General features: G+C 53.6%; 1 protein-coding gene across 1 annotated transcript in view; it reads right to left on the bottom strand.

Moving 5' to 3' along the window:
* The window catches only part of Tbx3 (T-box 3), a gene marked incomplete in the record, with an annotated part of 12,004 nt that extends 2,655 nt beyond the window's left edge, over window positions 1–9,349 (bottom strand). The window contains 8 exon segments of the mRNA XM_013520475.1: window positions 1–249; window positions 1,755–1,912; window positions 3,065–3,141; window positions 5,124–5,270; window positions 5,528–5,581; window positions 6,525–6,792; window positions 8,451–8,883; window positions 9,257–9,349. Of these exon segments, the coding sequence (XP_013375929.1) occupies window positions 1–249; window positions 1,755–1,912; window positions 3,065–3,141; window positions 5,124–5,270; window positions 5,528–5,581; window positions 6,525–6,792; window positions 8,451–8,839 (1,342 nt within the window).
* Between the last annotated feature and the right edge of the window lie 3,740 nt (window positions 9,350–13,089).

The raw sequence follows: 13,089 nt of genomic DNA, 5'->3' as shown, positions 1-13,089 counted from the left end.
TGCTGGACGAGATGGTGGCGGGGCTGTGGCGCGAGTCTGGGGACGCCTTGTCCGGTCGCGCGCTGTCCCGGGCCCGGCCGCTGGGCTCGGCCCCGAAGAGGTGCGGCTTGAGGGAGGCCGGGCTGCCCTTGTCGCGGCTGGGCTCCTCCGACGTGGTGGTGGAGATCTTGGCCGCGTCGCAAGTCTCCGGGACGAGCTCCTCCTTGCTCTCGGCCTCGGCGTCGCTCTCGGCTTCGCTGGGACACAGGTCTAGAAGCCCGGGAGGAAGGGTTAGCTTGGCCTGGGCCATCGGGAGTCTGCTCCCACGTGAGAACCCAGCTCGACCTCCTATTGGCTGCATAACCAGAGCGAGCCCCTCAAGCCGCTCCAAACCTCAGTTTTCTCATCTGCAGAATGGCCCCAAGGACACTTTACACCTTTACTCTCAGATTCATTTAAGTTCATGGTGAATTCAAAGCATTGACACCCATCTTAACCTCTCTCATGCTGAATTCCTGCAAATCGGTGGCCCTTATTATAATGACCTCACTTTTCCTTAAATCAAGCATCTACTGAGTTCCTGCTGTGTTACTGGGAGGCTGTACCCATTTGATTGCAAATTGACTTTTTAAAAATAAAAAAACTCGGAAGATTTCCGCTGGAAGTTGCTCTAAAGATCACTGCAGGGACACATTCCAGTTGCTATCAGGATCTTTCTTCAGTGAATGACCAAGATCAGCACCTTCCACCAATTTGTGGGTTATTCTGGAAGGATCCGTTTGCAAAGAATCCCGACATCTGAATTGGCAGTGTCAGGAGCAAGCACCCCAACCCAATGGCCCTGCTCTAGGGGGACTTCTGGGTGGGTGTCCCCCCTCCCTACAGAGGTGGTGGCGGGAGCGCAGGGCATCACACAATGTTTTGCCTCTGTGGGTGCCCTATCAGGAAAAAAAAGGGGGGATCCTCTTTTCTGTTTAAAGATTTAGTGGATTGCCGGGCGTGATGGCGCACGCCTGTAATCCCAGCACTCGGCAGGCTGAGGCAGGAGGATCCTTGCAAGTTCAAGACCAGCTTGGGCTACAAAGTCAGCTCAAGGCCAGCCTGAACTGCGTAGTAAGACCCTGTCTCAAAAAAGACAAAAAAAAAAAAAAAAAAAAAAAGAAGAAGAAAAGAGATTCTGTGGATTGAAGACCTAAAGGGTTCTCGCTTTATTTCACTGAGAAACAGGTTTCTTCCCGAGGAGTGTACCTTCCAAATAAACAGTGTCCTGCTCTTCAGACAGGGATCCCCCGAGGCTCTGTACCATCTCTTCCACCCACTCTGCCCCCACCCACCCGTTTCCCGGGTCAACTGCGGCTCTCTGGTTGGTGTCTCAGCCACGTCCCCTGCTCCTGGTGGCTGAGAATCCCTCCCAAGCCCCGGAGGTGAAGCCAGCAGTTGCAGGTGGTCTTGGTTGGGGGAGGGGCGCAGGTACAGAAACCGGACAAGGAAAAAAGCAGGGGCCGCTTTAGGCGACTTTCCAAGCTAATCCTGCCAAGAGGCCGCCCCCCCCCACACACTCCTCAAATGAGGATTTGGGAGGAGGTTCCAAGCTCCCCCATGCTCTTTAGGAAGGCCAGACACACCTGATACCCCCTTCAACCTCTGGCTCCCGTGTATACAGCAAGAAGAGGCTGCAGCTTCTAGGGCCAGTCCTGCTCAGTGCCTCCCCTGCCCCCAGCACATCCAGGCTGGGGTGACCTGGGTCTTGGCAGGGCAAAGGTGGCCGGGCTCACCTTTGAGGTTGGAGGTCCCTACAGTGGACACGGCTGGCGAAGAGGCCTGGGCAAAGCAGCTGAAGGTCGCGTGTTCGCTGGAGGACTCGTCTGAGGTCCCATTCTCCTTCTTGTGTCGCTCATCAAACACTCGAATGGACTGTAGGGTGAGCTGCTTCCTGCGGCAGAAGCCCACACCCCGCGTTACAGGGGTGTGACAGACACAGCCCTCTTAGGGTGCCCTGCCCTTTCCAAAACTGATCCACAGCTCGCCACTTACTTTTTTAAATCTGCTTGCCCGGGGGCAGACACACAGGGCCTGGCATTATTCTGGAGCCCCTAACTGGGCCAAAGAGTGTGGTGCTAGGGCACAGAGGTGGAAGGTTTCAGCTGCCTTAATTCGAGATTGAGTTATTAGGAAGGGTCTTTGGCTTGGGCTGTGAAATTTTGTCTAGCACAGGAGGAAGAAGAGAAGCTGGAGTTGGCTAGAGACAGAGCTGAACTGCAGGGCGTACAGGGGGACGAACTGGGAGTCCAAGCTCGTGAACACCCCGAAGCCTGTCCGCCCGCAGCCTGTTCTTTCCCATGTCCAAGTGCTTTCTCTACCTACATCTATGACCTCTGAGGAAACTAAGCAGGCTACACTATAGTTGTATAGATGGTCTGTAAGGTTAGGCGGAAGTGGTTATTTCATGGTGCTCTATGGCAATCAGGTTACCAACACACTAACTGGAATTCAAATTTATTGAGATGTTAGCAATTATTTCATGTTCACCCTTCCCCGTCTAGGGGACAGGCTACAAATTTGGGGTAACTGTCTGGATTTGAGTAGAAAAAGCTGAACGGGGATGGGGGAGGGGTGAGCCTCTCCTATAGCTCTCCAGCTGGCTACTTAATGCAAGATGATACTGGACCTATGGAGGGAGGGAGCCTGAGACTCCTCAAGGGGCCCCCACTCTGTCTGATGGTATCTGGGAGACAAGACTGCAACAATTCCAAAGTATTTTTGTGAATGGCATGGTCTCCTAGAACCTTCCCCAGCAGGAACTTAAATTAATTAACAATTAATAGGTATCCCTGTGGGATCTGTTATCCCCACTACCTTTCTTCCAGAGACAACTGTAGTGTAGCCTGGTTAGTTTCCTCAGAGGTCATAGATGTAGGGAGAGAAAGTATTTGGACATGGTCAAGAACAGAGCAAAGGGGAAGTAAATCGCTTTCCACCCACTCTGAGTGTGCTCGCCTCCCTCTGCGAATACTTGCAAGTTAACTTCTAGACAAGTGGTTTGTTTTATAAATTGTCGGAGAAGTGACTAATTGTCCCGACTCACCTTTTTTCTCTCCTGCCATTTCCAGTGTCCCGAAAACCTTTTGCAAACGGGTTGTTGTCTATTTTTAACTGAGTTATCTAGAGGAGAAGACACAAGCAAGAAAGTCACATTGGCTTTACTCTCTAGAATGTTTTTTGGGGGAATTCCCCCAGCACAAAGGTCTCCCACGGATGTTACAAGGTTAGGGAGACAGGGAGGGGAGACCAAGGCAGAAGTCCGGAGGCTACAGGGAAAACCACCCCAAAGAACTGTATGTACTAGGGTTTGCAGGACCCAGAGCAGGTCAAGCCAAAGGTTCAGGTCTGAAGTTGTCCAAAGCAAAGAGTTTCAAGTATACAGCCTGCGTTTAGAAATGGCAATGTCCTCAAAGTTGTCAAGAAAGACAACTGTAAGATTTGAAAATTACGATTTAATTGATTTTTTACATAGTGCAATTAATTATAAAATGCTAACACTTCCCTGCCTTCAAATACGTGCACGCGCTCACACACATGCACGCATACACCCAGCATACACTCTATCCAACCTTTTCCATGGCTCTAATAAAATGATTTATGGGGTTTTGCTACCCTCGCGCTGGAGCGATTTTGATTTTTTTTTTAAGGGGGGGGAGGAGCAGTGGTGGTTTGAGGAATTACAATATTGGCAACTACAGATTTAAAAGCACTGAATGACCACGGAAACATTTGTTTTCATTTATGTGTTCTGCCACTGCATTAGGTGGAGAAGGCCCTTGGCCTTTTGGTCTGATCAGAAATGCTCCATTTTATTATTACATTCACAACTTAGTTTCACAGGGTCCTGAGGCGAGCGGGGTAGCCTGCATTTTGCCAGCTGAGGGAAACGTCATAGCACGAAACCTTCTAAACCCCTTCCCTGTGGGAAGGGGGACTTACACATACGCAGTTACTGGGGGTGGCCAAAAGCCCCTTGCTTGGTTAGATTCTTGTTTTTGGAAAAAAGTACCGGACGCAAAAATTCTGGTTTTGCATTTGGCAAGATTTGGCAAAGCGGTGAGATCTCAGCAGTCCCCCCATTTAAGATTTATCTGGAACCTCACTATAAAAGTTTACAGAGACCCTCAGGCAATGACCATGGTCAATCTAACAAGGCGTGGTCAGGCGAAATGGACTCTTGCTGAAGGCCAAGACTCAGGAGCTGAAGATCAGAGTCCTCAGCCTTCCCCCACCCCCATCGCTGCCCTTCCCCAAGTCCCCCGGTGGGCACTGGGAATGGTGACTCGCCAGCAAGGGCTGCCCTCTCTGCCTGGGTACTCAGTGCCCATGGCCTTCAAGGTCAGCAGACCTGGAGATCCTAGGTGCTGCCCCATTTGGGGTCCCTTGGAGCCCCGAGGTTCAGGCCCAAAGGGAGGAAAACTTCCCCAGGAAGTAGCACCTTTGGCTACGTCCAGTGAAGTCAGAAGCTTCAGACGACTTGATTAGTATGACCTGTGGTCAGGGTAGGTTTTTTTCCATCACACACACACACACTCATCCACGCACATGCACACACATGTACACGCGTACACACACACACACACACACCATAAAAAAACAGAGCAGTATAAAAGGTAATAAAAACCAGACCAGCTCCTCAGGATTTCTGGCTAGGGAAGAAAAGCTGGTCTCTCTACTAGGATTTTCCCGCCAGGACCCCAAAAGGCTTTTGCCTAAAATTCTTAGCTGCTTCCTTTCAAACCTGCTATCCTGACGCTTCCCCCTAAAGGGCAAAAGAATGGACATTGAAACAAAAATGAAGAAGCCCTAGGAGTCTGCTGTTGGACTGGTATCTCCAGCAGGGTCTGCAAGAGCTTCTCACTGACAGAATCAATTTAGCATGTTTAAACTCAGCACTGGATTCCTAGCCAGTTGAGAGTTTTGTCTCTGGCTCCTCGGAGAAGCCAGTGCCCCTTTCCCAAATGTTCTACGGAAGGTCAAATCACGAAGGAGAAAAATCAAGCCTGAAAACCCAGTTCCCTTCAACTTTCTCACCCTGATCCAAAGCAGCTTAAAGGGCTAGGGGAAATGGCAGAATTAAAAAGAAAAGGCCCTGAGGTTACCTTATCATTCTGGTATGCAGTCACAGCGATGAATTCAGTTTCAGGGAATAAGTAGGTCCGAAATGTACTATAAGGGAGTTTCAAGATGTCGTTGGCTCTTACAATGTGGAACCGGGGCTGGTATTTATGCATGGAGTTCAGTATAGTCTGCAGGGGCAGGGGAGAGGAGACACACTGAGAAAAAGGGTTTTCCAGGACAAACGGGATCTGAGGACCCCTGCCAAGCTGACATCCTCCCCACCACAGGGTACCACGCTGGGATGAGCCCACCTCCGAAGGGTAACTCCTTGGGTACAATTTGCTCTGTAGATGTTATCTCCTGGGGAATCCAAATTGCTCCTCAACTTCCCAAGGGTGCCCCCCCCCATCTAAAAGGTTCATTCATATCTCAAACCCTAGCCTACCTGAGTCCCAAAACTATAATTCCCCTGCCATGCTGCGTGGTCACTTGGCCAATTCTTAAAAGATAGAGAAAAACATGCATTTTAATTTACAAAATGATTCAGTACTTTAAGCGTCCACTAATTGACGAGCCCAATCCAAAAGCTGAACTCTAGAGAGGAATATGTATGCTGTAATCAAATTAAGGACTTCAAATGCAATTCCTGCCTGCTGAAGATATTTCCGAGCCATTCACGTCTTCCTGGGCCTAATCTTTCTGCTTATTCCTTGCTTATCACTTTGTTTATTGTACTGAAATGTTGGGGAGGGGTAACGACGGGCCAAAAGGTCCTTTGCCTGACTTTTACTAGCAACTGAAGTCTTCTGAGAGTTCTAGGCACTCTCACACCGAATCCACGGATACAATCCCAACCCACACACCATTTTTAATACCGAAGATCTATGCCTCAAGTCTAGTAAATCTAACTCTGCCAAGCCTAATTCTCTTTTAGTAAAAGAAAATAAAATTTCAATTAGGTATTTATACCCTTTCACCAACACGGCCAAGGCTTTGAAAACTTAAGCTCCCCCAAGAAATAATACAGCAGGCTTCAAAGAGAAGTATAATGTTCTAAAGCAAAACAAAGCCTTTACAAACACATAGCTTTCAAAGCAATTTTAACTCTCAATTATTATCATTGTTTTTAAACACCATCGGTCGGTCCAGTATCTACCAAGGACCCAGAATTGCTATAGAACACAGCCTAGTACATTTTCCTGGCCCCATTTCTTTTAGATCGCCAGGCCTTCCACTCTCCAGAGAGAAAACACCCCAGAATCCTCTCTCCAGCTCCGTGGCAAATCGAACAAGTTTGCTATGTTTAGCAACAGCAAGCCAGGGAGAAGTCTAGGCCGAAACTCAACCCCGGAGTTTACAGGGAATGGGGGTGCACGGCTTGGGGAGAGTCAAGAAATACATTTTGACTGAAGAGAGAAGAGAGCTAGCACAAGGAAACTTACAAATCCATGTTTGTCGGAAATGTTGTTGGTGAGCTTCAGTTTGTGGAAGGTGACCACTTTAGACATCCACTGTTCCCCGGTAGCGGGGCTGTCCGGGTGAATATACATTCTCTTTGGCATTTCAGGGTCAGCCTTACCCGCCACCATCCACCGCGAATTGTGAAATTTATATCGGCAGTCATCAGCAGCTATAATGTCCATTAGTAAAATATATTTGGCCTTTTTATCCAGTCCAGAGCATCTCACTTTAAATGGAGGGAACATTCGCCTACAACAGGAAAGAGTAGAACAGAAAAAGAGAAAAAAAGAAATCCCTCAGTCTCTGGAGTTCCACTTCTTATCTATTCTAAAATATTTAAACAAAGTTTAAGACTTTCTATTGGTACTGAGGAGCTCAGATTTGGTCAGAGTAGGGCAACTGGGGGCAAAACTATTTTCTTCCACGCAGCAGTAAACAGAACCAATTCCTGTCTATTTGGGTATCCCGAGATTCAAAGCAAGGAATTATGACACCACGCTTCTCGAGACTGTCTGCGGACTTGTTTAATTTTTATCCTCTGTGTGACTGTACACATTGCCCTCTGTACAGAGAAATTCTTATCTGTGTCTCAGTGTGTGTTTATTTCTGAACAGCTTTGGGTAAGATTTCAGCAAAGTGCAGATCAGTCGAGGCAAGGGTTTTCTACCCACCCACTGATGAGAAAAACGTTAAACTCATTAAGGAAATAAACATCCGAAGTTGCACCCCTCCCTGCTACCGAATGGTGATCCCGCTGCTGGCGAAATGGAATTGGCCTTGAGCGAGGGCTCAGGATGAAATGGATCAGCGTGGACTCCCGGCCGGAGAACCCCAGCGCTTACTGAGATAGGAGCCAAATTCCCCCATTGCCTAGGCCTACCCCAAACTGCACGATCATGCCACCTAACTGCTGTTGACTTTCACGGGAGTGTTGGCATTCTGTACTTTTGACTTAAAAGGAAGCACTTCGCTGTGAAAACTCACTAAACGTCTTGTGGGTTTGAGGAAGAGTTTATGCCAAACTTTGGCCTCCTTTAGCTTGGAAGGAGAGGAGAAAGCTGAAGACATCAAGAGGGAACTTTATTTTTAACCTTTCAACTTGATCCCTTGATAAACCTCAATGCTATAAAAAAAAAAAATTAGTGATCCTGAATGACGGCCTGGGTTTCTGTCTTCTAGGCAGGATTGGGTCAAGCCAGGAGCTCTAAATGGTGTGTAAAATATGATTTATAATATGCACGCGCACAAAGCAGCTTGCACAGCCTAACTGGCTTCTTAGGTCTGCAAAGAGAATCTTAATTATCCAAAATTGCCTGCTGAACTCCCCCTCGGGTTACAGACACTTGAAGTTGTGTGGTCCAACAAACCCCAACACTCTTCCACTTTCTCTGACTCCTGAAGTGCAGGAGCAGGTCCCCTCCAGCCCCAGAGGCCGGAGGAGAGGGCAGCAGGGCGGGGGACATTCCCCGGCCTCCTACTACTACACAAAAGGAAGGGGATTTCAGCTTTTCTCCTGGAGAGGAAAATACAAGCTGATTTAAAAGGGAAAAAAAAAAATCCCCACCGAAATAAGGGTGTTCCAGAAAGGTTTGAGGAGCGAGCGACCTTCCTGCAATGAGGAGGTTTTCCTGCTTCCTAAAAGGATGTCTGGATTCTACTGAAAAATCCCATCTGTTCCTCAGGGAGCCCAGGATGCAGACCTAGGGAAGAGCCGAGCAGGCGCCCAGGTAAGCTGAAACTTCCTGTCGCTGGGACAGGGCCCCAGAGTCCATACACATTTTCAAGGGAACTAAGTTTTCGACCAAGCTTTAACAACCGGCAGAGCAGCGGCTCCGGGAAGAGAGGTGAAACTAGGGAGGAAAATCCTCAGCTAGCTCGGGGGGAGGAGGCTCCCAGCGCGGGCTTACCTGCCGGACTTGGTAATGACCATCTCCGTGCCTCGCTTGTGGAACTGATCCCAAAGTTCCTTGGCCTCCAGGTGCACCTTGGGGTCATCCTCCACCTCTTCTTCGGGCTCCATGGCCTTCAGAGGCCTCAGAGGAGCCTGGGGCCCCAGGGAAGAGAAAGGAATGCCGGTCTCGGCCGCCCCCACCAATTGATCCATGATCGGCTTGGCCAGGGCGCCGGGCAGCGACAGCGCCGTGGCGCCGTTGGGAGGCAGCGTCAGCGCGGGGAAGAAGGGCGGCTGGTGGCCCAGCACCGCGCTCATGGCGAAGTCCGGCGCCCGGTGGGGTAGGAACGGATGGTAGGCCATACTCGTCCCAGGAATGACCGGATCTCTCATGGAGAGGCTCATCCACTCCAGGCAGGCACAAGTCCGCAGCTGTTGTCTCGTGTTTGCTTTTGTTTTTGTTTTTTTTTTCAGCAGCAGCACATATTTTTTTTAAAAGCGGAAAAAAAAAAAACCAAAACAAAACAAAAAGGAAGAAATAACTAAAGCGCTTCAGAGGAAGGGAGGATAGCGTCTTTTGGGGAGGGGGGCGGCCGCTCCTTAAAGAGGGCAAGGCGACAAATCGGGAGACATAGTCGCTGGGCGGCTGTCGCGGAGCCTGGCGTGTTTAGAAAGCCGCCCGTGGAAGTCGCTTTCGGAAGCTCGCGCCGGAGCCCAGCCGCGGAGCTCGGGGCGGACACAGCAGCCCTCGGCCCCCGATCGCTCCCCAGCCCCCAAAGTCTTTGTTGCACACGCGAGCGGTTCTCCTGGAAGACTTTTTACCTTTCCTTCTTCTTTTTCTTCTTCTTCTTCCCCCGCCCCCTTATCTCTTCCTCTCCCTTTCTGGCTGGAGGCGGCTGCCAACGCGCTGGACTCGGCTTCAGCCAGGGAGCAAGAGAGCAGAAAAACTCTCTTCCTTAAGAAAAACAACAACACAAGCGGATTTAAGCCCCTTCCAACCAGCGCTATCAGAACTCGCACTGCATGCACACTGGCTTCCGTCCGCCCTCCTCCTCCTTCCTCCGCTCCGGCTCCGAGCTGCGGAGAGGGCGTCTCGGTTTCAATCCCAATCTCGCCGCGCGCCTCTGCCGGGTCTCCGCGCTCTCTGCCTTGTCTGAAACCGTGAGCGAATTCGCTTCGCAAAGCTGCGTCCGGGCGCGCGGGGCAGGGAGGATCGAGAGGGGAGAGCCGCAAAGGAGGGAAGAGAGCGGAGGGAGAGCGGAGAGGGAGCCGGAGCAGCGAGGAGAGGGAGGGCGCGAGGGAGGGCGCGGAGAGGCGAGCGCGAGCTCCTCGCCACCCTCCTCCGCCTCTAGAATTCCCCCGGCGTCTGCTCGGCGGCTCTAGAAGGTCGGGCTGCGCTGTGGGCTGCGGGGAGCCGGAGGCCTCTTGATTGGCTCTTTGACGCTTTCGGACCAATTGTGTGGCTGCATAGGCGTGGTTATCACAGGTCGAGTGCTGGGGGATAGAGCTGAGTTATAAAAAGAAGGTGTCGGAAACTGTAACGTCGCAGCGCCGCAGCGGTACTACTGCCCGTCCTGTGAATATGTCAACATGATCCGGGGAGGGCGGGCGCCACCGCGGAGCGCGCGCGCAGAGTCGCCTCTAGGTGGCTTATCGAGAGATCGCCGTAGCCCGTGAGCTCGCTGGCTCTCGCTCTGGCTCAGCCCACGTCTGAAATGCCTCAGTCACCCAGCCCGGGATCGAGGGAGGAGGCAGGGCCAGGAGGAGGAAGGGGGAGGGAAAGAGACAGAGAGGGAGGGAGGGAGAGAGGGAGGCGGCCTGCGGGCCCGGAGAGCCGGGCGGAGCGCGCGCCGGGGCGCCGGGCAGGGGCGCTCGCCTCTTGCGCGCTCGGCTCACCGCTGAGCTGAGCCGAGCCGCGGCCGCTTCTCGGCGGCTCGGCCTCTTCTCGTCGTCGACCCCCGGCGAGCCGAGCGGGCGGCGGAGCCTCCAGCGAGCTGCCATTCCGCTGCCGCGCGCCCCCGAAGCCGGCGGCCGCGGAGACGCGGAGACTCCGGCCGCTCTCCGGTCCCACGTGGAGCCGAGCTCCGCCCGGCCGCGGCTAAGTAAAGGTCCCCGCGCTCGTGCGCCTCGGTGCGGCCCTCCCTCCAGCCGGGCTGGCGGAACGCGAGCGCATGGATGCGGCCAGATCTCGGCACGCGAGTGTGCCGGCCCCCTCTCCGCCGTGCCCCACCCGCGGCCAGGTGCGGAGACCCCGAAGCCCCCAGTGCGTTGTACCCGAACGCGCGCCACACACCGGGGCCGAGCCACACGTACAAGCAGATACGTACACAGCCCTCGCGCCAGGCCCTGTCTGCGCTCCCTGTGGGAGATGGACTCGGGATATTTTGAAACGCGTTTACCGACCCTTTTATATCTCATCTTTCGCGTAGATGCGGGCTCCCGGTATTCCACCCGGATGTCTGTGAGGGTGTAGAGGGGAGAATGGAGGCTCTGGACAAAGTGATTGCAGCGACCGACGAGGTCCTGGCCTGTCCATTCCACGCCACTGCCTTCACCTCGGGGGCCGGCACGGTGTGGCGCTGCGGGCAAGGGGTGGGCGAGCTGGGGGGGGGGGCTCCAGCCGGTATCTCCTCCAGGCATCGCACTTATCTTTCGGAGCCTCAGTTCTTTCTCCACGGGCACTTATCTCGCTAGAAGTCGGGGGTGAATTTGTAAAACAAACCGTGAAACGCCCCCACCCCAGAGGCAAAGGCACTGCTCCAGTTCAGGAAGGGTAGGGGCCTCCGCCCAGGGCGGAGGGGAGGGAGGCCAGCGACCTCTCTGATCAGACCTGTCGCCGCACTGATAACCTTGTTGCTGCAGCTCCTGCCTACCGGGGCTGGAGGCCTCCCCCAAACCCCCAGTTCTGGCTTCTGGCGTGGGGGTGGGAACGAGGAGTTAGGCTGTCCGGGTTTAGATGGAGGGAGATCTTGAGGGTCAGTGCTTTTTACTCTTCCTGACACAGAGCTTACTGGAGTGGAAAGGGGACGGAGGAAGGGCTGGGCTCCGGGCCTAGGGGGCTGAGACCCTCGGTGTGCGACGTCTGCGTCTACGGATCAGCTCTGTGCGCCAAAGCGTTTTATTCGGGTGCCCCCTGAACCACCGGCTCCCGCACCAAAGTGGCGGCTACTGTTGGGTAACAATGAGCTGCTGTTGAGAACCAAGTGCCCCGAGATAGAGGAAGAACTTTTGGGGCGACAGAGCTTTTCCAGCCTCGCATTTCTGCCGCACATGGTTAAGAGCGCTCTCTGGGCGCCAGCGCTGGGCGTCCTCTGAAGTCAGCAGAATAGCGGGCTGAGAACTTGGTCTCCCCTGTCCTTCCCCTTGGGTCTGTCCTCCCTGCCTGCGGTTGAGAAAGAGAAAGGGAGAGTGAAAAGAAAGAGGCGGGGAGGCCCGGAGTGCTGCCTCTCCGTCCCTCGCGTCCCCCATACTGAAGGGTGCCGCAGACCAGGCCTCGTCCTCCCCGTGCCGGCGGCGGAGGTCCCTGCGGGCCTGCGCGAATCTCCGAAGGCCCCGAGCGCCCCCCGGCCCACAGTGCTCGCTGCCGGCGGGCCTGGGGCCTCTGGCTGCGCTATCCAGATCGGCTCCAAATCCCTGTGATCTGGTTCTGTCTGCACTCGCCGGCCAATCTGCCCGCTGCGCCCGGTGGAAGGCAAGGAATTCTGCAATCACAACAGGACTGCCCCCTCCTCACCCACTCGGTGCCCCGAGGGCCTGCGTGCCGGGCGGAGAGACGGTCGTACCCGCTGCTCTGCATTCTGGCCGAGTCCTTTGAAAATGGGAGAGGGACTTGCCGAGTTTACTTGTAAATATCTCCACTTGCTTTTGGCTCCAACGTGGACCGAGAGCGCTTGCTGACCCGCACCCTTCCCCCCGCCCCACCGCCCACTTTTGTCCGCGGTTCTAACTTAACCCAGGGGTCACCCCAGTTCGCCACTTCTGGCCCCCACCCCCACTCCAGCGCTCGGGAGAGTGGGGGTGGGGAGAGGAAAGTTTGCGGGGTTCTGAATCGAAAATGTCGACATCTTGCTAATGGTCTGCAAACTTCCGCCAATTATGACTGACCTCCCAGACTCGGCCCCAGGAGGCTCGTATTATGCAGGGAGGCCGCCGTAATTCTGGGATCAAAAGCGGAAAGGTGCGAACTCCTCTTTGTCTCTGCGTGCCCGCCGCGCCCCCCTCCTGGTGGGTGATAAACCCACTCTGGCGCCGGCCGTGCGCTGGGTGATTAATTTGCGAACAAACAAAAGCGGCCTGGTGGCCACGGCATTCGGGTTAAATATTGGCCATCGCGTTCCTGAGGCTTGTGCCAGGCCAGGCTTCCGGCAGAGCCCGCGAGGCAATGTGCCCTGAGCCCTGGCTTTAGGCTCCAGCCGCTGGCTCTGCGCGCCCGGTCCTTTTTTTTTTTTTTTTTTCCCCTCTCTCGCTCTTTCTCTGCCCTTCATCTTCTTTCCCTTGGCCTCAGGCTCAAGAAGAGATACACAAGAAACATTGAAACTGTTGCTTCACACAGCCCAAGACGCCTGTGCCTGCAGGGGGAGAGAAGGATAGAAAGCAGTCCTGCATCTGGCTGGGAAAGAACCCCAAAAGTTTCCTACACCTTTCGCAAAAAAAAA

This window comes from Chinchilla lanigera, unplaced genomic scaffold (assembly GCF_000276665.1).
Source record: "Chinchilla lanigera isolate Chin_1 unplaced genomic scaffold, ChiLan1.0 scaffold00054, whole genome shotgun sequence".
NCBI lineage: Eukaryota > Metazoa > Chordata > Mammalia > Rodentia > Chinchillidae > Chinchilla > Chinchilla lanigera.
Note: the sequence above shows the minus strand (reverse complement) of the source record. Positions and strands in the feature narration are given on the sequence as shown.